A 27995-nucleotide genomic window follows, 5' to 3' on the forward strand; every position below is an offset into this window, starting at 1 on the left:
GCACGCGCCTCCCGTACTGCAGCTGCCGTTGCCCATAGTACAAACACCGTGTGTTCAATCTTGGTTTGAATGAGAGACCCTGTATAAGCACATTTTGTTATATTATAATTGTATTTTTTAATATTTTAATTTTAAGTTGGGATGGAGGCACATTCGTGTATGTGGGAATATATGCCCTTTCTCCACTCACCATCCCTTAATTGTATCTACAATTTGTGGAAAATAAATTAATAATAATAAGAAGAAGAAGAAGAAGAAGACCATAAAGTTGGAAGATCAAAAGACAACATAAGTTTAAACTGTTTGAGGTTCGTTAATGACCTTGCTGTGCTACAACATTCAGGAAGTCCAAAAACAAGTTAAATCACTATAGGAAATAGCACAGAAAATCGGCATGAAAATATTGTTCGAAAAAACAGAATTATTGACAGTTTAAATATTTAGGAGAATTAATAACATATATCCTTACTGAAAAGCAGACATGGCATAATAGAGTAAATAAACTGACCGGAGCACAATATATCACCCAGAACCCATACATTAAAAAAGGCCTCTCAATAGCCACCACATTGAGACTCTATAAAATGGTTGCATAACCGGAAATAACGTATACAAGTGAAACCATTTTCAAAACGACCAATAATAGACAGATTAATAAAGATTGAAAGAGGAATAAACAGAACGTGCATGAACAAAAATTACCAAGAAAATGGACACCGGAGACTAGCTTCTAATGAAACAGTCTACAAGGAAATGGAACTGGTAATGAGCAGGATCAGTACCAAATTAATTTCATTATTATTATTATTGAAAAATTATGGAACAGTAAGAGCAACATGAGACAGATTACAGAAATCAAGGAAGATACAACAGAACTACAAATTACAATAGAAAACTTAAAAAACAAAACAGATAAAATCAAGAAACTCATGGACAAATAAACCAGACTACAAACCAAGATCAACAGGTAGACAATATGATGGGTGATTTCAGACGAAGACAGAAAGTTAAAATCTGAGAGAATGAAGAAGTATTGGGCTAACAGAAAATTGAAGAATCCTTTTCATAAAATTGACAAAGGTCCTTATCATCATCATAATTGTATGTCCTCAGTTACCATTTACAGACCGGGCGATTTGGCCGTGCGGTTAGGGGCACACAGGTGTGAGCTCGTATCCGGGAGATAGCGGGTTCGAATCCCACTGTTGGCAGCCCTGAAGATGGTTTTCCGTGCTTTCCCATTTTCACACTAGGAAAATGCTGGGGCTGTACCTTAATTAAGGCCACGGCCACTTCCTTCCCATTCCTAGGCCTTTCCTGTCCCATCATCACCATAAGACCTATCTGTGTCGGTCCAACGTAAAACAAATAGCAAAAAGAAGAAAAACATTTACAGACATTTGACTTGATTCATTTAGGCTGCCTGCATGTCAATTTCTACTTTCCCATTTACTCTATCAGGTAGCATAGAAACAGATCCTTGCTAGTCAATCTATGGCCGAGTTTTATAATTAATTTTGTCGGGTAAATACTAAGTGTGTCACCAGAGATTATTTATATCCTGACATTGTACAATATTGCAAGTGATAAAAATCATTGTTATCCGTATTGAAGATACTGAATGTAGGATGTTAAAAGGTTTGTTTTTTCACCTATTCAATACATATAAATTTTATAATTTAGGAATTTATTGTAGATTCCACTTGAGACATGTTTCGCCCTTCATTGAGGGCATCATCAGTCAAAATATCACCTCAAGGTAAAAAATCAGGTAACTGGTTAGTAGTAGACATGTACAAATTAATACATATTATTAACAACGTACAAAAATTAAGTATGGGAAATAGTTGCACAAAAGTGATGGTTGAACATGTAGGTTTATAGATGAAAGGTCAGCACCAATGCCTAAAAATAACATAGTAGAGTTCTGCAGTGGTGCTCTGGAGAAACAGTTGACGCAATCATATGATAATAAAAAGTTAAAAATATTTACATTATAAACAATTAAGGGAGAAAAGGTGTAGTGTTTGCGCCAAACACTACACCTTTTCTCCCTTAATTGTTTATAATGTAAATATTTTTAACTTTTTATTATCATATGATTGCGTCAACTGTTTCTCCAGAGCACCACTGCAGAACTCTACTATGTTATTTTTAGGCATTGGTGCTGACCTTTCATCTATAAACCTACATGTTCAACCATCACTTTTGTGCAACTATTTCCCATACTTAATTTTTGTACGTTGTTAATAATATGTATTAATTTGTACATGTCTACTACTAACCAGTTACCTGATTTTTTACCTTGAGGTGATATTTTGACTGATGATGCCCTCAATGAAGGGCGAAACATGTCTCAAGTGGAATCTACAATAAATTCCTAAATTATAAAATTTATATGTATTGAATAGGTGAAAAAACAAACCTTTTAACATCCTACATTGTACAATATGTTGCCTCTGGACTTTTTTCCACCCTTCAGAGTTTCTACTCCCTCTCTCAGGTTAGTTCCTATGTCTTTAGTTCCAGTGATATTGGGATCTGGAGGCCAACACTTGACCGTTGATCCACAGATAGAGATTATTGATATTGCATACATATAACATGAGAAAAAGAACATCATTAGTTTTCATTAGTAAAGCACTAAGTTATATCTTTTTTCAAAACTCAAGTCTGCTGAACTAAGGAGGTAAAGAAGTGCAGTTTGCACCGAAGTCTTCTAAATGCGTTATTAATGCAGAAAAAATCCTTACTCTTAAGAAGTCAGTAGAATTATTTTATTTTGGTATAAATTGTATTCCTTGCATGTGGATAGTTGTCATTGACATAAAATGGCCAACATACAATTGAATAAATTGTTATATAAGCTTATTCATTGAAGGCAGAATCAGCTAGTCATTAATAATAAGATATTCAGATTACTGATGTCTCATACTTTTAACATGAGAAACATGAAACTGTTATTTTTCATTAGTAAAATGAGGGACTGTGATGATGCAAGGGAACACACTCGTCAATTTTTCGACATCGTAGACAAGTTGACAGAGATGGAGGTAGAAATAAGTCATGATCTTCTGGCCGTTATAGTGCTACAGAGCTTTTCATCTTGTACTCCTTCACCAAGACTGTGTCCATACCATTCAGGAATTTAAATGGTCCGTTATTGGACATTATAAATTTTCCAGCTAGCTCATTCTTGGTTGCCAGCGTTTCGCCCTCGTGCGCTAGGGTGGGCTCATCAGTTGGTACCTAGCACACCTACCAATACGCTGGCTAGTGCATACCGTGGAGGCCACTGCGTAGGCTAACTGGAGCCACCGGCAGTGCCAATGCACTAAGAGACTTTGTCTCATCACTAAAAATTGATGCCTGCTTGGCCATCACATGATACAGATGTTGATTCCCATAGGGAATCTGAAATATTTGTCCTGAATGAGCAAATTTATAATACCAATATAAATGGTCCGTTATTGGACATTATAAATTTTCCAGCTAGCTCATTCTTGGTTGCCAGCGTTTCACCCTCGTGCGCTAGGGTGGGCTCATCAGTTGGTACCTAGCACACCTACCAATACGCTGGCTAGTGCATACCGTGGAGGCCACTGCGTAGGCTAACTGGAGCCACCGGCAGTGCCAATGCACTAAGAGACTTTGTCTCATCACTAAAAATTGATGCCTGCTTGGCCATCACATGATACAGATGTTGATTCCCATAGGGAATCTGAAATATTTGTCCTGAATGAGCAAATTTATAATACCAATATAAATGGTCCGTTATTGGACATTATAAATTTTCCAGCTAGCTCATTCTTGGTTGCCAGCGTTTCGCCCTCGTGCGCTAGGGTGGGCTCATCAGTTGGTACCTAGCAGACCTACCAATACGCTGGCTAGTGCATACCGTGGAGGCCACTGCGTAAGCTAACTGGAGCCACCGGCAGTGCCAATGCACTAAGAGACTTTGTCTCATCACTAAAAATTGATGCCTGCTTGGCCATCACATGATACAGATGTTGATTCCCATAGGGAATCTGAAATATTTGTCCTGAATGAGCAAATTTATAATACCAATATAAATGGTCCGTTATTGGACATTATAAATTTTCCAGCTAGCTCATTCTTGGTTGCCAGCGTTTCACCCTCGTGCGCTAGGGTGGGCTCATCAGTTGGTACCTAGCACACCTACCAATACGCTGGCTAGTGCATACCGTGGAGGCCACTGCGTAGGCTAACTGGAGCCACCGGCAGTGCCAATGCACTAAGAGACTTTGTCTCATCACTAAAAATTGATGCCTGCTTGGCCATCACATGATACAGATGTTGATTCCCATAGGGAATCTGAAATATTTGTCCTGAATGAGCAAATTTATAATACCAATATAAATGGTCCGTTATTGGACATTATAAATTTTCCAGCTAGCTCATTCTTGGTTGCCAGCGTTTCGCCCTCGTGCGCTAGGGTGGGCTCATCAGTTGGTACCTAGCACACCTACCAATACGCTGGCTAGTGCATACCGTGGAGGCCACTGCGTAGGCTAACTGGAGCCACCGGCAGTGCCAGTGCACTAAGAGACTTTGTCTCATCACTAAAAATTGATGCCTGCTTGGCCATCACATGATACAGATGTTGATTCCCATAGGGAATCTGAAATATTTGTCCTGAATGAGCAAATTTATAATACCAATATAAATGGTCCGTTATTGGACATTATAAATTTTCCAGCTAGCTCATTCTTGGTTGCCAGCGTTTCGCCCTCGTGCGCTAGGGTACATCTGTATCATGTGATGGCCAAGCAGGCATCAATTTTTAGTGATGAGACAAAGTCTCTTAGTGCATTGGCACTGCCGGTGGCTCCAGTTAGCCTACGCAGTGGCCTCCATGGTATGCACTAGCCAGCGTATTGGTAGGTGTGCTAGGTACCAACTGATGAGCCCACCCTAGCGCACGAGGGCGAAACGCTGGCAACCAAGAATGAGCTAGCTGGAAAATTTATAATGTCCAATAACGGACCATTTATATTGGTATTATAAATTTGCTCATTCAGGACAAATATTTCAGATTCCCTATGGGAATCAACATCTGTATCATTCAGGAATTTCTCGAGATCTTCTGCAGACTCACATAGAATAACAATATCATCGGTAAATCTCAGAGTTTTGATTTCCTCACCTTGGATTGTGATTCCTTTTCCAAATTCCTCTTGCTATGTGAACATTGAAAAGGAGAAGGGACAAACTGCAGCCTTGTCTCATTTCTTTCTGGATTACTGCTGCTTTTTCATAGCCTTCAATTCTTATCACCGCAGACTGATTTTTGTACAGATCTCGGTATCTAATCCTGATCACCTTCAGAATCTCGAGTAGCTTGGTTCAATCAACATTATCAAATGCGTTTTCTAGATCTACAAATGCCATGTATGTAGGCTTGCCTTTCTTAATTTGATCCTCTAAGATCAGACGTAAAGTTAGACTCGCTTCACATGTTCTTACATTTCTTCTGAAGCAAAACTGATCTTCTCCCAACCAGCTTCAACTTGTCTTTCCATTCTTCTGTAAATAATATGGATTAAAATTTTGCAAGCGTGACATACTAAACTAATGCTGAGGTAGTTTTCACACTTGTCAGCAACTGATTTCTTGGGAATAGGTAAAAGGACATTCTGTCTAAAATTGGAAGGCACTTCTGTATCATACATCTTACCCACTAAATGGAATAACCTCCGCATTCTGGTTTCTCCTAAGATGGTCTGTAATTCTGAGGGCTTGTAATCAATTCCAGGTGCCTTGCTCCTATTCAGGTCTCTCAAGGCTCTGTCAAATTCAGAACTCAAATTGGGTCTTCCATTTCATCAGCATCAACAGTTTCTTCTTGTTCCAGAACCTTACCATCTTCTTCATTTCCTTGATACCATGACGGATAGAATACCTGGTGAAATCACTCACCCAGTTCAAGTGTGCTCCTACTGAGCTGCACTAGTGGAGCTTAACCAACGCTACATGGTCAGCTGTCTCAATGGAGGTTACGCTGATATGCAAACACCTAAATACAATACCCAATTGTTTAGACTTATGAATAATACTGTCAGAGATCAGTAATTAATATTCTCAGTCCCCATCTTTGGACTTTAATAAGATAACTTACAAGATAAAATGGAACATTACAAAAAGCAAAAGCAACAGGGTGCTTTACATAATTTAAAAAAATACTTTTTAAACAAAGTACATAAAACATTAAACACACACCATATTGCAAATAACACTGATACTTTTCTCAAATAAAGTAAATTTCTCACGAAAACTAGCTTGAGGCTACTTTTGAAAGTTTACGAGTAGACTTAGCAAATTGTCGAGCTTGAAGATCTCTGCGGATTTCTCTCGGTCTGATGAAGAATTGGCACTTTAAATAGGGATAGATCAGTTTAGGAATAATGTCCAAAGTGTGTTCATACAACAGCCAGCTCCTGGCGGCACAACTGAAATCATCGCAGTCGAGTCAAGACACTCAAAATATACTATATCGCTCCTCATCAACCTATATGAACTCAGTTTTTCATTAATTTTCCTTTCAGTCTGGAAAAGAATGTCACAAACACTTTTAGAGGGGCGTGTTAGAAATCTCATGCCACTGCCATATCCGTAATCTTTTATTTCTATGAGAATTGAAAAATGACTTTCATTCCATGATGGAGAGAATGGTCACGGGACTTGAAAATTGTGAGGATTGCCTAACAACATACCTGGCCACATGATCAGCTAAACACATCTAGATCAAAGAATAGGGAACGGGGCTCAACTCTGGCACAGCAATTTCCCAATCTTCAATATTTGAACAGTCTTGAATAACAATTTTTTCTTTTAAGAAAGTTTCCATTGACCTTTTTTACAGTCTTGTTGTGCACTTTCACATTCCAGGCCAACATTTGCATCTAATTTACAAAGGACATCAGCACTAATTCCCTTTTCAACTCCAGGTGATAGTGTCTTGTCTGCATCGGTAAGAGAACTAGACTGACCCTTAATTTGACTACAACTAGTCTGACCTTGAACTTGAATTTCACTGCTTACTGTTGCCATCACTGCTTCACTGACATTGTGATTCTTGTTTCTTGTCCTCTTTATACTGTCTTTATTCCTTTTCCTACTGGGTGCATTTTACAATTTAACCTCAGCAGATTGGTAGTTCGGTAAATTTAGAAAAATATGCGGTACCGCTCCTGGTTTTAATTTCCATCTCACACGAGGAAGTCCACGTTTTCACCATTCACTATGAAACAGTCCACACTTATAATTAAATTTGCCCAAAAATGCAAGACATATAATCTGCTTTTGGCCAACAGTTGCTTATATTTACGCAGACTAACTCTCGCACACTTCACAAACTGATTATTTTCTTTTAGCGGTGTAAAAAAATCGTCTACCATTATGCTTTCTTATGGACTAAGTGGTATGTTCTGAGCCATCAGTGGAGAGATGACCTGGAATGACATTAGTAGACGAATAAGTTTGAGTGGTGTTTTTGGTGTTTTTAAAAGTAGGAAAGATCACAATATGAGGATAAAGTTGGAATTCAAGAGGACAAATTGGGGCAAATATTTGTTAATAGGAAGAGGAGTTATGGATTGGAATAGTTTACCATGGAAGATGTTTAATAAATTTCCAAATCATTTGTAATCATTTAAGAAAATACTAGGTGAACAACAGATAGGCAATATGCCATTTGGGCGGCTGCCCTAAATGCAAATCAGTAATGATTAATGAATCCGATTTACAACCAGGAATGAAACAGTACGACATTTTCTCAAAATAATAGAAAATATGTTGATTGCACACACAAAGCACTGCACAGATACTAACACAGCCTTCCGGAAAATATAAAAACAAACAAATTCCGTCAATAGGCGTTAAAATTATCACCGTGACCTCACGCACGCTATTACCTTCATTGACAAGTTGGCGTACGTGGTGTTGCAGCTGGTTCCTTGCGACTGCAACGCCACACTCCGGCGGGGCCACCAGTGACAATGCTAAAAGAGCGGGAGTGATCACACTAGGTATTCTATTCATTGTTTTGATAAAATTGTTGAATATGTTCCTGCCATTTTTCTCCCTTGAATTATTTCCCTAGAAGTGGTTTTCCATCTGAGCTCTTAATATTCATACACTTAGTTTTCTTTTTTCCAAAGGTTTCCTTGATTTTCCTGTGTGCAGCATCTACCTTGCATACAACCTTCAATATCTTTGCACTTCACTTTCAGCTATTCTTCCTTAGCTAACCTGCATTTTCTCTCTACTTCATTCTTTAATTGCCTGTACTGATCTCATTCTTTACGACTGTCCACTCTTCATCTATAGTGTTACCTTCATCTTTTTCAATTAGTCCTTGTGCAACATGTTCCTGGAAACAATCCCTCACACTCTTTTCTTTCATGACCACTTTGTTGTGATCAAAATCCATGCCTGCTGGAATATCTGCAATCCAACACCTGGTTTCTGAATCTCTGCCTTATCTTAATGAAGTCTATTTGATACCTTCCTGTGTCTCCAAGTCTTGTCCATGTGTAAAGCCATCGTTTGTGGTGTTTGAACCAAGTATTAGCAAGGACTAAATTATGATCGGTGCAGAATTCAACCAGCCGGCTTCCTCTTTCATTCCTTTGTCCCAGTCCAACTTCCCCTACGGCATTGCCTTCTCTTCTTTGGCCTACCACTGCATACCAGTCTCCCATCACAATTAAATTCTCGTCTCCTTTTATGTATTGTATTAAATCTCCTCTCTCTTCATATATTCTTTTGATTTCTTCATCATCTTCTGAACTAGTAGGCATATAGACCTGGACTATTGTGGTAGGCATTGGCTTGGTGTTCTATCTTGACAACAGCAATTTGTTCGCTATGTTGGTCATAGTAGCTTACCCGTTGCCCTATTTTCTTATTCTGTATTAAACCAACTCCTACATTTCCCATATTAGATTTTGTATTGATAATTCTATAGTCGCCTGACCAAATATACTGCTCTTCCTGCCAACGTACTTCACTTAAACTAACAACATCTGACTTTAGACTATCCATTTCCCTCTTCATATTCTATAACCTACCACAGCGATTCAAACTTCTAACATTCCACGTTCCGACTCACATAATGCAGTATCCATCTTTCTGGTGATTGCTCCCTTTAGTGTAGTCCCCACCTGGAGATCCGAATGGGGGACTATTTTACCTCTGGAATATTTTACCCGGGAGGAATCCATCATCAGTACATCATTCATACAGAGAGAGCTGCGTGTCCTGGTGAGTTAGTTACGGCTGTACTTTCCGTTGATTTCAGCCGTGTAACAGTATCAACACAGCTAAGCCATGTTAAATATTATTACAAGGCCTTACCAGTAAATCATCTAAACTGCCTTCCTTGCAACTTCCGAAAGGCTGCTACCCCCCTTTTGATGAACCATTCGTCTGCTCTCTTGACAGATAACCCTCCGATATGGTTGCGCGTACAGTTCGGCTATCTGTTTCATAGGGACACGCAAGCCTCCCCACTGTGGCAAGGTCACATAGTTCACAGAGAAGGTGCAATGACACACACACACACACACACACAAGTATTATTAATGCAACAATTACTATTGTACTATATACACTGCTGCTGAAGAAAAATTTAATTGAATGAGTGGATTTCAAAACAAAATTTTAAAAAAGAGCAATGAAGCTCAAGAAAGCATTTTTACATACCTAGTCAGTGGGATGAATGGGCTTGTTCGTTTGAAGTTAGCTGATTGACTTGTCTTCAAAGGATACCTTCAATGAATTGTCAACAGATATTTCAATAAAATCCTGTTTCAGTGGAAGTTCAGATGATGAATTGCCTTTGCGTCGAAAGGATTTGTCACCCATTATCTGTTTTGTTTTCTGACTCAGCATGTGGAAAATATTTCAAAAATGTTTCACCGAGGTTGATCAAATTACATTTTATAATTTCAGCCACAGTATTACTAATGGCATCTTCATTTTGCTTGGTGAATTCGTGAAGAGTTTGAAATATGGCAAAATTTCAATTTTTGATACATTTAAGCCAGAACAGAACTTTACTGTGAAAATGTCTGACCTTGTCCTGTGCGTTGAATACCTACTTGTTTGTCAGATCCCTATAGTTGAATATTCAGTTCATTCAGCTCATTGACTTCGCTGAATATGTCTGCCATATAAGTCAATAGGCAGAGTCACTACTTTTGAAATATTTCACCAAATCAAACTTCTATATGACAACCATCGTACTTCAGTATGCTACTGTAGTTGCATATGTGCAGGTCCATTTCCTCACACATATTCTTAAAGAAAGGGAATGTAATGTTCACAACTTAATAAAATTTACCATTTTTATGGCATAGTTGAAAGTTTCATGTTACTCTGGAGTCATTTTCTTAGCAATAAAATATTGTCTGTGGATGACAGCTAGCTAATTTTAGAATGAAATTAAATTACAATTAAATTAAATTCGCAGGAACATGCAATGACACCACTATTTTTACCTGCCATCGAGGATGCTCTATCTATAGAAGTACTGACACACAGTTGCCATGCCAAGTCTAATTCAATTCTTATAAAATTGTTTGGTGTATTACAGATTTCTTCTCTAGTTGTATGGCCAGAAATTTTTTACCTGACTGTACTTACCCTTCTAGATTTCAGTAATTTGTTTTGCACTGTTAATATAGACATACTGTTAACTCAGTTAAAAAAATTTGTATGACTCCTTCTGTTATTCACCTGTGGGTTCATACCTGAGATGATAGCGAGTTATGTCAAACAAGCCAACTGCAGTATGGAAGACTAGGCTATTTTAGTGTCCGTCAAGGATCTGTTCTTAGGTCTCTCTTAATCTATATTAATGACATTTCTTCTTAACTGAATGACTGCAACTATCACCTTTATGCCAACGACCTTCAAACATGCTCACACTTTAAAGTCACTGGCTTTTACAATGCAATCCACCAAATGAACTTGGTTTTGAATTCAGTTAGTTCCTATGCAAAAGAGAACTGTCTATTAATTAACTCTAAGAAAATGCAAGCAATCATAATGGGACAACCTAGGCCTTTAAATGCCCTAAACATCATACACCTGCCTACTCTGATGATCTGTGATGAAGCTATACCTTTTCAAAAGTCTGTAAAAATCCTAGGTGTTGTCTTGAATGACACATCAAACTGGATTTATCACACAAGTTCCAGCTTGTATTTCCTGAGTTGAATGGAGGCTGTGATTGGACTCGTATTACTTTTCAGATGAATATACATTTTGCTCAGTATTTGCAAATCATGCAAAATAATATGGTTGCAAATGTGAGAATGTACTGTCCCAATGAGGTGATTCAACTTCAGTAGGATCTCTCCTCTATTCACGTAGTTCATTCATATCATTCAGGTTTGATTTGCTCAACAGAAGTACGTTAAAATTATTGATTGGTCTGCATGAGCTTCAAGTGTAAATCTACTGATCATGTCTGAGACAAAGTGCTACATGCAATCAGATTGATTTGACAATCACCAGACCATTGCTGCAACCCCATATTTGATGCATTAGAGGAGAGACACAGTGTATAATAACAGTACTTTTCAAGAAAATAGGACCAGTGGCATCTGGACCTGTAACTTGATCACAAAGAGATGGGAACAAATTCAGAACATAACTTGATGTTGCTGAAGTATTGTTCTAATTGCAGGACCTGAAACTGGTTGAATCCTCATAGATCATAGAGAAACTCTACAAACTCACAGCTGCATATAAAGCTTGATGAAGAGTGATGTAGTTTGGCATTTGTTTCCTCACTGAAACAGAAAGTAATATTGTAGCACTACTGACCTCTAGTATGAAACCTTTCATACTGTTTGCAGACTCTGGCCATACTGTGAATGTGCTCTTGTACCTCGCATACCTCGGCAGGTTCCATACTACAACAGCCATATCTGAGGCATTGTCCAGCTACATTTTGCTCTAGTTTGTGTCAAGAGATGGGTACAAGAGCAAGTGGCCACTTGGACATATTTCTCCAAATTCATATTGCCTATTTGGCGCATGTAAAATGATAGCCCATACAATGTATAAATATCTTTCAGAAATTTTGTAACTTTGTACATAGTACAACTGAAAAGTTCCCAGGAGAGAAATTAAATGGTGCACATCTAACCTATTATTTAGGCTTCTACATAGTTCCCTCCCATTTCATAAAACACACACACACATGTACTCTCTCTCTGTTTTCTGTCTCTCTTCAGTGACTAGAAACTTGAATATTGTTTTGGAAATATAGGAATCCTTGCTAAGTGAGCAGATGCATTGTCATGCAGAAAATACCAATTCCCAGAAATGGTCAAAACCCATGGCGTGTTTTTGGTTATTACACAAGTCGGCTCCGAACTTTTAAGTATTGTGTCAAGTTCACTATTTAACCTAAATGGACAAATTTGTGATAGATTAAACTTCAGGAGCCAAAAAAATAGGATAAACATAGTCTTTATTTTTGTTGCTCCAATGTGATTGGTCTTGTTTTTTTAAGAGATTCACCTACTTCAGTGATGTCTTTCTCATTTGTGAATTGTATTTGAAACACCATCACTCAAAATTCTCTAGATCTCTGTTTGTCATTTCAAGAGGAATACAAGTATTTACATGTATTCCTTCTGTGTGGATGTAAATTAGTGCTGGACAATGTAGGAGCAAATCTCCATGCAATCCAATTTGTCAAGAGGACAAATTGTATTCATATTCATTGTGTTCATATGGAGTGAGGGAATAGGATGCTGTTGATGGTGAATCATCTATCTGCCTTGAGCAGAAATGTTTCAATATATTTTTTGAACAAATATTAGTTATTTTTATGTATTTTTCAAGAATACCAATAATTTGTGTACTACTGTTATTACCAATATTTGTAAAATATGCTGATTCTTACAGTAAATGTAAATCCTGCAATAACTTTTTCTGATATAGTAGGTGATTATTTTCTCTGATTTCACAGATGTGACTGGACAAAATACTCTACAGTTATTACAGTCCCATGGTATCACCATGTTACCTGCCGATGATTCCACGTTGGTTGAATCAGCAGTGGAAAATGGCCACACTGTGGTACTTACAGGTTTGTATCAATATACAGGAATTACTTGAACCTAGATGTTGGTGTAATCTGATATCATCTATTCTTGCATCCATCTACAAAGAACATGTACAAGTATAAATATAATCATTCAGATAAATACTTTTGATGTATTCCATGGAATTTCAGGTAGAATAGCATGGAGTCAAGAAAGTTAAAACTTTTGGTTTTGTATTTGTATAACTTTAATTGCAATCCATGGTAGAGAGATAATCACATGATTTAACCCTTCAAGCGTGACATTCCAATATCCCAGGCTATGCCCATGGCGTGCTTTATTTCTAGCCTACTCCCTGCTGAGTACAGATCTCTGCACATGGTTATGAGGGTATTTAGGGGTTGTAGTAGGGATGTAAAGGAGAGGTCGTATAAGTCTCTGGTAAGACCCCAACTAGAGTGTGGTTCCAGTGTATGGGACCCTCACCAGAATTACTTGATTCAAGAACTGGAAAATATTCAAAGAAAAGCAGCTTGATTTGTTCTGGGTGATTTCCGACAAAGGAGCTTACAAAAATGTTGCAAAGTTTGGGCTGGGAAGACTTGGGAGAAAGCAGACAAGCTGTTCGACTAAGTGGTATGTATGTAATAAACTTCATTGAAAATTGTAAATAAATATGAAACAAGTAAGTTTATTGAAGTGGTCAACCTATTCAATACAATACATTCATGTGAATGTTTATAACTTAAGCATGACACTTTAATTGGGACATGTTTTGCCCTTGTGAGCATTGTCAGCCTATCTCTCAGCGTCAAAATCAATTGACATCGGGATCCCGATACATTCATATTAAACCAACATATAACTAAAATAGTAGTATGGGTTAAAAATACAATGTGACAGTCCTCTACTGACAGGTAAACAAGATTTAGTGGAGTTCTTGAAAGAGTCTTTGAAATGTTTGTAAGATATCTGGTGTTGGCACTTATTAAAATAATGATCATGTGGTTAGGCACTCTCAATCTTATGAAACAACGTTTATTGTTTAAAGAGTACATTAACACTTGATACAAAATAAAACACAATGTTAAGACACTATGTACAATACATTAACACTTGATATAAAATAAACACCATGTTAAGACACTATGTACAGTCATAGGGTAAAGATTTCAGATGTCTGGTCCAATGTTTGATGTCTGATAACATCTTTTAATCATCCTCGAGAACCGAGCTTGATAGCTGCAGTCGCTTAAGTGCGGCCAGTATCCAGTAATCGGGAGATAGTGGGTTCGAGCCCCACCGTCGACAGCCCTGAAGATGGTTTTCTGTGGTTTCCCATTTTCACACCAGGCAAATGCCGGGGCTGTACCTTAATTAAGGCTACGGCCGCTTCCTTCCACTTCCTAGGCCTTTCCTATCCCATCGTCACCATAAGATCTATCTGTGTCAGTGCGACGTAAAGCAAATAGCATCCTCGAGGGATGTTAAAAAACCTCTTGATGTTTCTACAATCGTGCTCGTATTTTAAGTTGAAGTCTTCTTACAATAGGCATATCAACAGATTGTGGAATTGAAACAGCTGTGAGTTATGTTGTAGTCAAGCCCTCAGTTTATGCTATTTAAAAAACGGCTGTTGACTGGCGACCTAATTTGAATGCTGTGATGGTTTAGATAATAAGCGAATAATAAGAATAGGTAGAACGACGATGGTTCCAAAGTGTTCAAGGTGTGGTGTCGCCCACTGTCTTGATGTTGGTTGAATGGGAGACTCACAAAATACTATAACTTTTTAGATGGAAGAATGATATCCATTGAGGAAATGAAGTTGTTAGAAATGTCTGTAACAAAATTGAAAAAGATGTTTTATAGAAAGATGGTGTTATTAATCGCTTAAAGTGCTAAGTTATGGAGCTTTTTGCTTACCTCCTTGTGTTGTATGTGGCAAAATCGTGTCATTCTTGTCGCCAGCTCAACTGACAGTTACAGTTCTCGTACTTCGTGTGTTGTGGCGGTGTGACTTCTTAGGTGGAGGGAGGGTAGTGGTAGGAGGGGTGGGCGGAATGTCACGTATCTGGTTGGTCAGTGGGGGCATGTTAGTGTGGGGCAACCACGGGGAAGTTAGGTTATTGGAAACTATAGGGGTATTTGAAGGGGGAAGTTTAAAGATGTTCTTGACCGTGCAACCCTTTATATTTAATAATTGCAGTAATTTAGGTAAAGTTTTATAAGTGAGATTCTTAATGTCTGAAACGTCATTTAAATTATTTATTATTTATTAAAGTACTGATCTAGGAAAATGTAAATATTCTTATATTCATTCATTAACTTTCCTTTTTTCAATTTCTTGAGGATTGTAAGATCTTGATTTATGGTTCTAAACTGATGGCCTGTATCTCTCATATGGATGCTCATTGCAGAAAATTTATTATGTTTACTTGCATTATAATGTTCCTGGTATCTAGTGTAGAAGCTACGGCCTGGTTGACAAATATACGAACAAAAACATTGTGCGCATGTTAGTCTGTAGATTCTTGAGCTTGTGAAAGGATCGTTGTTGTGGTTTACAGTGTTGTGATTTAAAAATTTACTGTAATTGTTGTTCTGAGTTTTGTATGTTATTTTAATGTTTTGTTTTTTGAGGGGGTTCGAAACATGGTGGATGCATGAATTATTATATGCGAAAGATGCGTCATTAGACTTTTGTGGGGTGAGGTTCGTCAGTGACTTCCCTTTTACTTTATTAATGATCCAGTTAATCCATACTGTGTTGTAACCATTAAATTTGGCTATGTTTCTAATGTTTTCTAATTCATTCTTTTGGGTTTCTGGTGACAGGGGAATCTTGAATGCTCGATAGACTAAGCTGTAGTATGCAGCTTGTTTTTGTGATGCCGGGTGCAATGAATCATTTTTAATTGTTATGGGGGAATTAGTGGGTTTTCTGTAGATTTAGAAACTGTAACTATTATTTGAGTGTGTTGTAGTTATGTCTAAGAAGTTCAGTGAACTGTTACTCTTGTCTTCTTTTGTAAATTTTATATGATTGTCAAGGGTATTGAGGAATTCTAAGATTTTATCACTATTGTTTATTTTGTTATCGATAATTACAAACGTGTCGTCCACATAGTGTAACCATAATTTGATGCCTTTTATCTCAGTCAAAATTTTATTCTTTTCTAACAAATCCATGTATATGTCTGCTAATATACCTGAAATGGGGTCACCCATTGCCAGGCCTTTCTGATGATATATTTTGCCATTAAAAGTAAAATAGTTATTAGTTGGTACAAAGTTCAATAACTTAATAATTTCTTCAATTTTGAGTTTGCTTAATTGGCTGTATTTGTCAAGGTTACTTTTTATGATTTTGATAGTTTCATTGACTGGGATGTTGGGATACATGTTTGTTATATCGTATGAGCACATTACATGATTAGGTTGTAATGTGAATTTATTTAACCTGTTACAAAAATCTATTGAGTTTCTTATGGGTTCGGTATTATGAAATTTGTAATGTTTTCGGAGGAATCTGTGTAGATGTCTAGAGGTATTGTAGGTGGGGCTGTTTCTGCAATTTATTATGTGACATATGGGGACTTCTTTCTTGTGAATTTTCGGTAAGCCCCTTGCTGTGGGTAGCTTGGGGTTCATGTTGGTAAGATTTTGCTGTTCCGTTTCTTTTAGTAGGAAGGTTGAATTTTTTAATAAAGATTTTAGGCTTCGTTGTGTTTTGTTTATTGGGTCTTTATTGATAATTGAGTATGATTTGTCTGAGAAGAATTCTTCCATTTTGCTGATGTATTCACTTTTATTTCATCAATACTGTGGCATCCCCTTTTATCTGCTTTGGTAACAATAATACTATTAGTTTCTATCTTAATTTTTAGTTCTTGGGTTAGCTTCTGTTTAGTATATTCTGAGTTGATATTTATTTCTTTGGCTAAGGTAGGTAATTTCTTTTTGATCTCATATCTTATGTCTTTCTGTTTTTCTGAAGGGAGTTTGGTTATGTTTGATTCGATTTCAGCTATAGTATCAATAATGTCCTTCTCTTTACGTCTATTAAGCCAATTAAATTTAGGTCCTGTGTTGAGAATATTAATTTCATTTTCTGAAAACTGTGTATTTGTCAGTTGGGTATTATTACTTGAATGTTTGTGGTTTGTGTTTCAGTTATTCTGATAGTTATGGTTAGAAGCTTTTAACTGTGTGAGTTTACCTTCTATTGTTCTTTGTTTAGTGCTTAAAATGACTGTCAATTTATTATTAACATGTGTTAGAAAAGAGTTCCATTCCATTGAAGCCAAGCTTTGAGAGACAGAAAGATGTGTCTTGTATAACTGGGTGTTGAGGTGTTCTTTCTTTTTGTATCGTAGTTTAATTTCGCTGTTTATCCAGATTCGGTTAACTTTATTTTGAGTGCTGGCTAAGTTAGTACTGTAACTACCTTTTCTTTGCAATGGTTTCAGAAACTTGGGTATTATGTTATACCTTAGACATTCTTTAAGGAAACTAATGTCTTTCATTAATTTGCCTATTTTGATTTTGAGGTTGAGGAATTTGTTTAGTTGAGCCTGGTTGGCTTTTGCATTGCATGTAATAAACTTCATGGTTGGTCTGTATTGAAAATTGTAAATAAATATGAAACAAGTAAATTTATTGGAGTGGTCAACCTATTCAATACAATACATTCGTGTGAATATTTATAACTTAAGCCTGACACTTAAATTGGGACATGTTTCGCTCTTGTTGTGGGCATCGTCAGCCTATCTCTCAGCCTCAAAATCAATCAAGACCAATAAAAATGGTCAAATTAATAAAATCTGGGTCTCCATTATTTGTTTCGGTACCTTCTTCCATCCTCTTAACATGTCCAAACGATTTTAGTTTATTTTTCTCCATTCTCTCGTAAAGGTTTTCCACTCTTGATTTCCTTCCCGACATCCTCATTTCTTACTCTGTCCTTTCTTGTTTTTCCTGTCATCTTAAAAAAGTTCATTTCAGTGGCCTAGATTTTATTCTCCTTTCTGTTTGTCATTGCCTAGTTCTCTGCCCAATGTCAGTATTGAGCAGTAGTACATCTTATACATCACCTCTTTACACTTCATTGGTACTTCCTTCCTCCACAGCAGATTTCTCATACTCTGGTAGAACATATTTCCCTTTTAAATCATTTTACTGATCTCCATGTCCAGCCTTGCTTCCTGCCTCAGTTTGCTTCCCAAGTACTTGAAGCTCTCAATAATTTCAAGCTTTTGTCACTTCAGTTTTATAATTCCCTTCCCTTTCTCCTCTAGTCATCACCATTGTCTTACTCTTTTCCTTGCTGATTTTCATTCCATAATTTTCAGTAATCTCACTCAATATGTCGAGTTGCCCTTGTACTACTTCTCTGTTTGCTTCCCAACCAGAATATCATCTGTAAACAACATTACTTTCAGCTCCCTGTCCCCATATTTTTTCTTTGTCTCCTGCACAATTTCATCTATCACCATTTATTTATTTATTTATTTATTTATTTATTTATTTATTTATTTATTTATTTATTTATTTATTTATTTATAGAGATACAGCATCTATTGTTACAAGATCTACACTATATACATATGTCCAAATTGTTTATATAGTCTATAGCCTCTGGAGTCGCAAAAGCAAAGTCACTAGCACTGCCATTGTATTTTCTAGTCCTGCATTCTTCGATGATGTGCTTCACTGTCTGTTGTGTAGCGCCACAGTCACACTCAGGCGTTGGAATTCTGTTCCACTTGTAGTGGAAGGCTGCACAGTTCTTGTGGTTTGTTCGGATCCTGTTCAGTGCAGACCATAGTCTACGAGGGAGGTTGAAACCAGGTGGCGGCGTCTTCTTCACAGACGGCATTGTCGGGCAGTATTTTTCGTGAGTCTCTTCTGCCATTCAGCAGAAGTTTGGTAGTTGTTGTTCCACAAGTTCATGGCATCTCTAGTTGGTGGTTTTCTCGAATGCAGACGATTAATATTCGCATCACCGATGTCATTATGTATCGGGAGTTCTGGGTTATTCACTATTTTACTGAATTCTCTTAGGAGAGCATCTTTACGTCTGAGATCTGGAGGAGGGATATGACTTAACACTGGTAGCCACTGCGTGGGAGTAGATTTGATAGTGGCAGTGATGAGACGCATTATAGTGTTCAGCTGGGTATCTATGATGTTTGTGTGGGCACTATTCAGCCAAACAGCAGCACAGTATTCAGCAGTCGAGTACACCAACCCTAAAGCTGAACATCTCAGAGCTGCAGCTGTAGATCCCCAAGTTGTTCCACACAGCTTATGAATTATATTGTTGTGAGTTCTTACTTTGGCAGAGACATTCAGGAGATGTTGTTTATAAATCAGCATTCTATCCAGTGTGACTCCTAGATATTTAGGGTACCTATTATGTCTCAATTTCTGGTTGTCCATGTACACGTTTAACTCCCTGTTAGCCAGTTTGTTGTTTAGGTGGAAGCAACAAACTTCAGTTTTGCTGATGTTTGGTTGGAGTCTCCAAATTTTAAAGTAGTGTGCCAGTGTCTTGAGGTCTTTAGTCAGGATCTCTTCTGTTTTCTGTTTTGTCCCTGATAGCAAGTGCCCAGTCATCTGTGTATCCGAATTTCCTTGAAAGTGTCTTTGGCATGTCTGCAATATATAAACTAAACAGCAAAGGAGCGAGAACTGACCCCTGTGGCAGACCGTTGTTCAGCGATCTTTGGCTGCTTACAGCTGTCCCATTGTACACACGAAATTGTCTTTGACTCAACATGTTGTTCAGGAGTCGTGCAGTTATCCTACATGGGACCACTTTCAGGAACTTGTAGAGTAATCCATCTTTCCAGACTGTGTCATAGGCTGCTGTCAAGTCTATGAATGTCACTGAGGTCTTGAGTTTTCTTTGGAAGCCTGCTTCTATGTAGGTTGTAAGAGACATAACTTGATCTGTCATACTTCTCTGTGGTCTAAAGCTTGCCTGTTCCACTGGAATTTCCTTGAGTATTTTGAGACCAATTCTGTTGAGCAGAAGTCTTTCTAGTAGTTTATATGCAACGCTGAGCAAGGCAGTAGGGCGGTAGCTCTCTGGTTTTTCACTTGGTTTACTTTTCTTAACCCTCTCCCGCCCATAGCGTAGTAATGCGTAGCGCGAAAGCTTAGGGCCTCCCGCCCATAGCGTAGTAAAGCGTACTTGTACTTCTAGTCGCATGTATGAGCCATCTATTGGCCGATAGACAAATATAACTTACTGTTACTAGCATGTGCACTTCCTAGAGACCAAAGATATTAGTTATCTTCTTTTAAAACCTTAGCAGGCGTATTAGAACACGAAATACGGAAGGCAGTGACATATAGTAAACAAACACGTCGACGCTTAATTTGCGTGAAAATATTTTATGCGATAACGACATTGAACGTTTGGTGAACGATAATTCTGACTGTGAAACTGTTAGTGAACTCAATGAAGTGGAAAGTGAAAATGAAAGTGACGATATTTCAGGAAATGACGACGTACACATGCGTAATGACATAGATTGCAGGCCTAACTTTCAGTGGACAAATACATTGTCTTACGTCGAACCGGTGGACTTTACTGAAGAGGCAGGACCTTGCCATTCTCTTCCTATGGCTAGTACAGCATTAGAGTATTTCTCCCGTATATTTGATGAAAACATTTTCGATTTAATTGTTCATTAATTTTTGTACAATATACATTTTTATAAATATCTGCATTATCATAATGATGGCTGAAAAGAATTGCTTTAATTCTGGGGAAAATGTGCATTTTAATATGGGCGGGAAAGGGTTAAGCAAGGCAATAATCTTTGTCTGTCTGAATAGTTTTGGTGTCTTGCCTCTTTTGAGGATATCAGTGTAGAATTTAGCCAGCCAGGCACGAGCCTTTTCTCCACAGTGAGTGAAGAACTCTGGGTATATACCATCCTCACCAGGGGCTTTACCTGATTTAGTGTCACTGATAGCTATGTTTATTTCTTCCACGCTAAATGGTTTGAAGTATGCCACCAGAGAACTACTTTTCAGGACTTTTAGTTCTTTCTTTAAGTTCTTGGTAAATTTCTTGTTTCTTTTGCTTTTGGAAGTCATGACCAGATGAGAGGCGATCTTGTTTGGATTGATTTCTGACATCGTCCGTCCAGTTGCTTTTCCGTCTCCAAGCTTCTTTAAGAGAAACCATGCTTGTCGACTCTATTTAGTGAAGTCTAGAGAGCTAACTTTATCTTCCCATTTTTGCCTCCTCGCTGCATCTAGGCCGTGTAGAAGCTGGTCTGCAATTTCATGGTCACTGTTCTCAATAAATTGTTGGTAAAGGTTTTCGCTTTCCTCGTTCCATCCAGGGATGTATTCCCTGCGAAACCCTCTAGGGATATGTTTCTTTGCTTTTGACACCACAGCTCGTATGAATCTTTCATAAGCGTCATGTGTAGATGGTATCCGGCCTACGCATTTATCAAGTTCTTCTGCGAAGCCAGGCCAATCAGCCTTATTGAAATTCCAGCGTGGTCGAGCGCTAGATGTGATCAGAGGGATTTGGATGCCAATTTCATATAGAACGGGCCTGTACTGGCTATGAGGGAAGTCGTGGAGCACTTTTCGAGTAGTTGGTAGAGGTTTGTTTCCTTTGTCTCTGGACACAAAGCACAGATCAGGACAATTCCCCATTTCCAGGCTGCTGATTTGAATGTGTCCCAGTCTTTGGCATCAAAGACATGAAAGAGGTTGTTTCTATCCATCCATTCCAGTACTGCTTCCCCATTATCGTCATTAGTTCTGTATTTCCAGTCCTGGTGGTGACTGTTGAAATCACCAATGTAGACTGCTGGATGTGGTCGAATGTCTACAACATGGTTGGACCACTTAGAATTCAGAGGTTTGTATATGTTTGAGACCTCCGTGTTACCTATTCTGATGACAGCAGAGTGGATGTCCTCCTCGGTGCTAATAGATAGAAGAAAGGCATTATCTACAGTGTTTCGCACATATGTAGCATTACCATAGGCATGATGATAGGTTGCTCCCAGAAGATCGTAACCCGGGATTTTTCCTCTAGCTTGCAGCTGCTGCTCATCAGTGCAATGTGTTTCCTGTATGACTGCCAGGTCTACTCCATGAGAAAGTAGCAGTTTGGACAAGGCTTCACTTTTAGCACGACTAATACCTTCAATGTTTAATTGACATACACGAAGGACAAGTCCCAGGTTCCTAGTGGTTGTTTGGCCCTTAGAAGGGCCTTTGGAAAATTCATTCGTGTTCATCGTAATTCTGTACTGTATCTGGACCAGGAGGTAAAACTTTACGTCTGGTTGCCTGTTCGCCGTTGCTCCCTTAGCACCACCCAGGGGTCATGTGTAGGGTACTTTCAGGTTAGACCTACGGACGTGAGCAACATTAGATCCCATCTATTTATTTATTTATTTATTTATTTATTTATTTATTTATTTATTTATTTATTTATTTATTTATTTATTTATTTATTTATTTATTTATTTATTTTATTTATATATATAAAGCAGAATGTCTGTCCGTTTGTCTGTTCCTAATACAAATCCATACTGTTCCACAAATCTGAACCAAATTTTGTATACTTACATTTTAGGACCCTGTGGATAACCTCATCTACAAGAAATTTTAACAGCCCTCTCCATTTCCTATATTTAGGCCCTTTGGTACATTAACACAGACTAATATAGGCAAAATATCGAATTTGTTGTACAATCATTTCAAACAGATAATAAAAATCCTAAAAGTGAAAGGTGTGAAAGAGAAAATAACCAAGATTGTAGATGTACCTATGTGTGTACATTGTCTTCTAGAATAGCTCTCTTTCGCCATAAGACCTATCTGTGTCAGTGCGACGTAAAACAAATTGTAAAAAAAAAAATTGTAAAGAATAGCTCTCACCGGGGTGAGTGCCTCAGACGGTTGAGGCACTGGCCTTCTGACCCCAGCTTGGCAGGTTCGATCCTGGCTCAGTCTAGTGGTATTTGAAGGTGCTCAAATACGTCAGCCTCATATTGGTATATTTACTGGCACGTAAAACTCCTGTGGGGCTAAATTCTGGCACCTCGATGTGTCCGAAAACCTTTAAAATTTAGTTAGTAGGACGTAAAGCCGATAACATTATTATTATTATTATTATTATTATTATTATTATTATTATTATTATTATTATTATTATTATTATTGTAGAATAGCTCTCAATCAGACTTCGTACAAATATGTTTACTATCTCAAAAAGATACTGGAGGGGTAAGACAATCTTAGCAATCCCAAGCGAGGGAATCACATACAAGAATTATCAAAAACTGCCGATATTCGCATCAAATCCATACTTTCCATGGTCACTGAGATGCATTGAGTCAATCTGGATGCCGTTTGAATACCAGTTCAGCTGTATGAACATAATATAGAAGTGGTGATGAAGAAAATGTCCAAACTGACAGAGATTAGTTTAATTAACGAGAAACAAAATAATGTATAACTAAAACGTGATATTAAACACAAAACAATAACTCAAACTACAAAATAGTTCTTAAATTATCAGTCTACAAAAATTCGCTTCACACATAATTACCAGGTAATAAAATACCTAAAAGTAAACAATCAATAAAATGCTTGGGCAGTGCTGGCTAATCTAGCTAGTTATAAACAACAGTGGTGAAATCACACTTGTAATCCATTTTCATTCCAAAACCACTCTGTCACCCCTTCATGTGTGGACACTGCTGAAACAATTTTTGTACATTGCTTGCACATTGTATAATTTGTTTACTGCAGAATCTTTTCCATTGCATTACTTTCCATACCTTTGCTCTGGGAACAGTATCGTAAGCTTTTTCCAAATCAAGGAATGTTATCTCCATATATCTGCTATATTCCCAATGATTTTCCATAAACTGGAGCATATTGAAAATGTGGTCTTGTGTTGATCTTCCATTTTGAAAGCCTGTTATCTCCATATATTAGCCATATTCCCAATGATTTTCCATAAACTGGAACATATTGAAGATGTGGTCTTGTGTTGATCTTCCATTTTGAAAGCCATATTGCTCTTCTTGTAATTGTCCTTCCATCTTTCTTCTCATTCTCTTTTTTTTTAGTTAATTTTTCAAATATTTCTGCTCTGTATGATACGTAATTATAACATTTCTTTCTGCCCCTCTTCTTAAGTGTAGGTATTACAATATTATCCATTACTCAATATCATTAAGGTGGACATAATCAACCTTATGACCCTGACTGGAAAGGCAAAAGAAGTCGTGGAATTTATGGAAAACAACGGGCGTAAAAATTACGGGGTTGAGCAAAGTTAAATGGAAGGGGAAAGGAAAGACAATAATGAAGAAAGCATATACACAATACTGGAGTGGTGGGCAAGAGGCAAAAAATGGAGTGGGCCTGATCATTTCATAATGGCTGGAGGAATATAGAAATACGGTAGAGTATATCAGCGACAGGAGAATGAAAATTAGACTGAGAAGTGAAGAACATAATACAAGCGTTTACACCACAGACAGGGAACAAAGAGGAAGGTATTGAGGAATTCCTGGAGAAACTAGAAAAGGAGATAACTGATGTGGAAGTGTTTATAATGGGAGACTTAAATGCTCAGATGGGAAACAAAAGACAAGGAAAGAAAGAAAGAAGTAATCAGACCATATCCATATGGGAAAAGGAACGAAGAAAGAGAGAAACTAGTTGAGTTTTGTGAGAGGAATGGAATGATTGTAGACAACACATGGTTATGGAAGAAAATCAGCAGTAAAATTACAAGATAGTGTATATAGCTTGGGGTGATAGAAGAATGAAATCAATAATCAATTACTTTCTGGTGGAAAGGACAAATTGAAGACAGTTGATGGATGTAACAGCTTTACCAGGAGAAGCACTTGATGGAGATCATAGAGTTGTGATAGCAAAAATAAGAGTGGAGATAATGGAAAAATTAAAGGAGATAAGAGGTAGTAAAATAAAAGTGTGGAAATTAAAAGATAAAAATGTACGGGAAGAATTTCTGGAGAGACTGAAACAACTAATTCTAGTTACTGGAGTAGAAAATGTGTAAGTTGAATGGTCCAACTTCAAGAGGGCATTTGTAAGTGGGACAGAGATTACCTATGGTAGAACATCAACGAGGGTGAAAGGAAAGGAGATTCCGTGGCGGAATGAGAAGATGAAAGCAGCAGAGAAAGAAAAGAAGAAAGCATGGCAAGAATGGAATATAGATTGTAGAAAGAAAAAAGGAAAAGGAAGTATCTTGATAATAAAAGGAAATGTTAGAAATTGGTTAGAGAAGAAAAGCTGGAAAGAATTTATACAAAAGATGGAAATGGATGGAGCTGCAATAAAAGAATGCTGTATGGAATTATACAAAGTTATAGGAAAGAAAGAGTTTATATAAAGCAATGAAAGAGGAAGGTGGAGACTTGATAACCACATCCAGAAGATATAAAGAGAAGATGGAAGGAGTGTTTGGATAAACTGCTGAATGTGAGAAATTGTGCAGAGGAAACGGTAGTAATGTGATGTGATGTGATGTGATAATTCAGCAGTAGCAGATGATATAACAATAAAATAAAAATGGGAAAGGCACCAGGTATGGATAAGATTAATGTGGAAATGTTAAAGGCTGCTGGACCTGTTGGACTACATTGGGTGTACAGATTGTTAAAATGCATATGAAAACAGAAACGTGTGCCAGAAGACTGGGGAAATGGAATAATAATACCAGTCTTTAAGAAGGGGAACATAAAAGTATGTAATAACTATAGAGGAATCACATCTTTGTCACAAGTAGCTAAAATATTAAAAAGGATATTAGAGAGGAGAATGAGAAGAAAGGTGGAAGGAGAGTTGCAAGAGGAGCAGTATAGCTTTAGAAGTAGAAGATCGACAGTGGATCCAATGAAGCAATTAATGGAAAAGAATTGGGAATATGGAAATGATCTGGTCATAACATTCATAGATCTAAAACAAAGCCATACAACAGTGTTCCCAGAGAGAAGGGTTGGGAAACCATGGTCAAAAAGAGACTGGGTACACAAACATTAGAAATGGTGCAAGCAATGTACAACAACTGCATGAGCAGTGTACAGACTCAGGTTGGAAAGAAATGAAAGTGGACTAAGACAGGGGAGTGTGCTGTCACCTCTTTTGTTTCTAATGGTTATGGACAAAATTGTAAAGGAGACAAAGGAAGCATACGGGAATAGGTAGATGAAGTTATTACTCTTTGCAGACAATATTATGGTCTGGGGAACAAACAGCAAAGAAGTGTAAGAACAACTTGTTGCACTGAACAAGAAAATTGAAAAGTATAGTATAAAGAACAGCAGAGAGAAAAGCAAGACCATGGTGATACCAAGAGGAGAAAGACAAGGGAAAGGCATTGTGAAAATTGGTGGTCAAAGCCTTGAAATTGTTGACAGTTTTAAATACCTGGGGAGTGAATTAATTTAGAATACAAGACTGGGCAGGGAGATTAACAAGAAGGGCAAAAGGGCTCTTCCAGAGTGTAAGAAACCTTATGTGGAATAAGGAAGTACCAAGGAAGTGTAAAGAGATAATGTACAAAATGCACCCACATTGACTTATGTGGTTGAGACCTGGACAAGGACAGGTAGGGAGGAGAACAGAATTCAAGCCAGCAAAATGAAATACCTAAAAAGTATGATAGGAAAGACAAGGAAAGACAGACTAAGAAACAAAGATGTGAGAAAGGAGGTCAGAATAGAAAACCTAGATGAGAGAACTGATAGGAGTAAACTAAGATGGTTTGGAGACGTAAAGAGGATGGAGGAGGAAAGAATATAAAAAACAGATGATGGAGATGAAGTTCGAGGGAAAGAGAGCGAGAGGGAGACCTAGAACAAGGTGAAGACATGATTCAATAAAGAGGAGTGCAAGAAGAAGAAACCTGGACTGGGACAAAATGATGGAAGAGGAATGGTGGAAGGAGACAGAAATGTGGAGAAGTGCCATAAATGCCCTGACCTGGCAGGAGTTGGATAAGGGGAAAAGAGGATGATGATATTACTCCTTTTCTCTAGCCATAGGTACTGATTTTTCTTTCTAAATAAATGCAGCCATTGTAGGCCAATGGGTCCTGCTAGTTTATCATTTCCACACATACACACTTCATCCATACCCACTGCTTTTCACACTTTATTTGACAGTAGTTTCCATGTCTTTCATTGTGATTGAACCTTCAGATTCTGTCTCCTCACACTCTACCTCACCAAGCAAGTGGCTGCGCAGTGGGTTCGAACCCGACTGTCGGCAGCCTTAAATGTGGTTTTCCATGGTTTCCCATTTTCACACCAGGCAAATGCTAGGCTGTATGTTAATTACTTCCTTCCTTCTCCTAGCCCTTTCCTATCTCATCATCACCACAAGACCTATCTGTGTCGGTGCAACATAAAGCAAATTGTAAAAAAAAAAAAAAAAAAAAAAAAAAAACACTCTCCCTCTTATAATCTCATCTACAACTCTTCTTATATTCAGGAGTTCATCAGAGTAATTCTTCCATCTGTTCCTTATTTCCCCTAGTTGAGTTTTTACCTCTCCTTTTTTCTCTTTCACCTGCTTTGTTTACACCCTTTCTTTTCTCTTCCATATACGTAGCATCCTTTTAACAATTTGCACATTCTCTTCCAACTCCTCTGTAAATTCTTCCCAGCATTTCTTCACTTACTACTTTCTTCTACTTTTTTTCTTCTTATCCCTGTTCCATACTTGCCATTCTTATTTTTCACTGTTTCCTGTACCTTCCCATTCCACCATGGGGTCTCTCTTTTATTCTTTCAGCTATTCTGCCACAAGCACTCTCTGCACAGCTTACAAATGCCTTCTTGAACATGTCCCATTCCTTTTTCTCTC

General features: G+C 37.7%; 1 protein-coding gene across 2 annotated transcripts in view; it reads left to right on the forward strand.

Annotated features, from left to right (window-relative positions):
- The window catches only part of Atac3 (Ada2a-containing complex component 3), a 245471-nt gene that overhangs the window by 185329 nt on the left and 32147 nt on the right, over positions 1 to 27995 (forward strand). For both annotated transcript variants that reach the window (XM_067137218.2, XM_067137219.2), the window contains exon 8: positions 13013 to 13132. In XM_067137218.2, coding sequence (XP_066993319.1) covers positions 13013 to 13132 — 120 coding nt within the window. The remainder of the gene's footprint in view (positions 1 to 13012; positions 13133 to 27995) is intronic.

Source organism: Anabrus simplex, chromosome 1, assembly GCF_040414725.1.
Source record: "Anabrus simplex isolate iqAnaSimp1 chromosome 1, ASM4041472v1, whole genome shotgun sequence".
NCBI classification, from domain to species: Eukaryota; Metazoa; Arthropoda; class Insecta; order Orthoptera; family Tettigoniidae; genus Anabrus; species Anabrus simplex.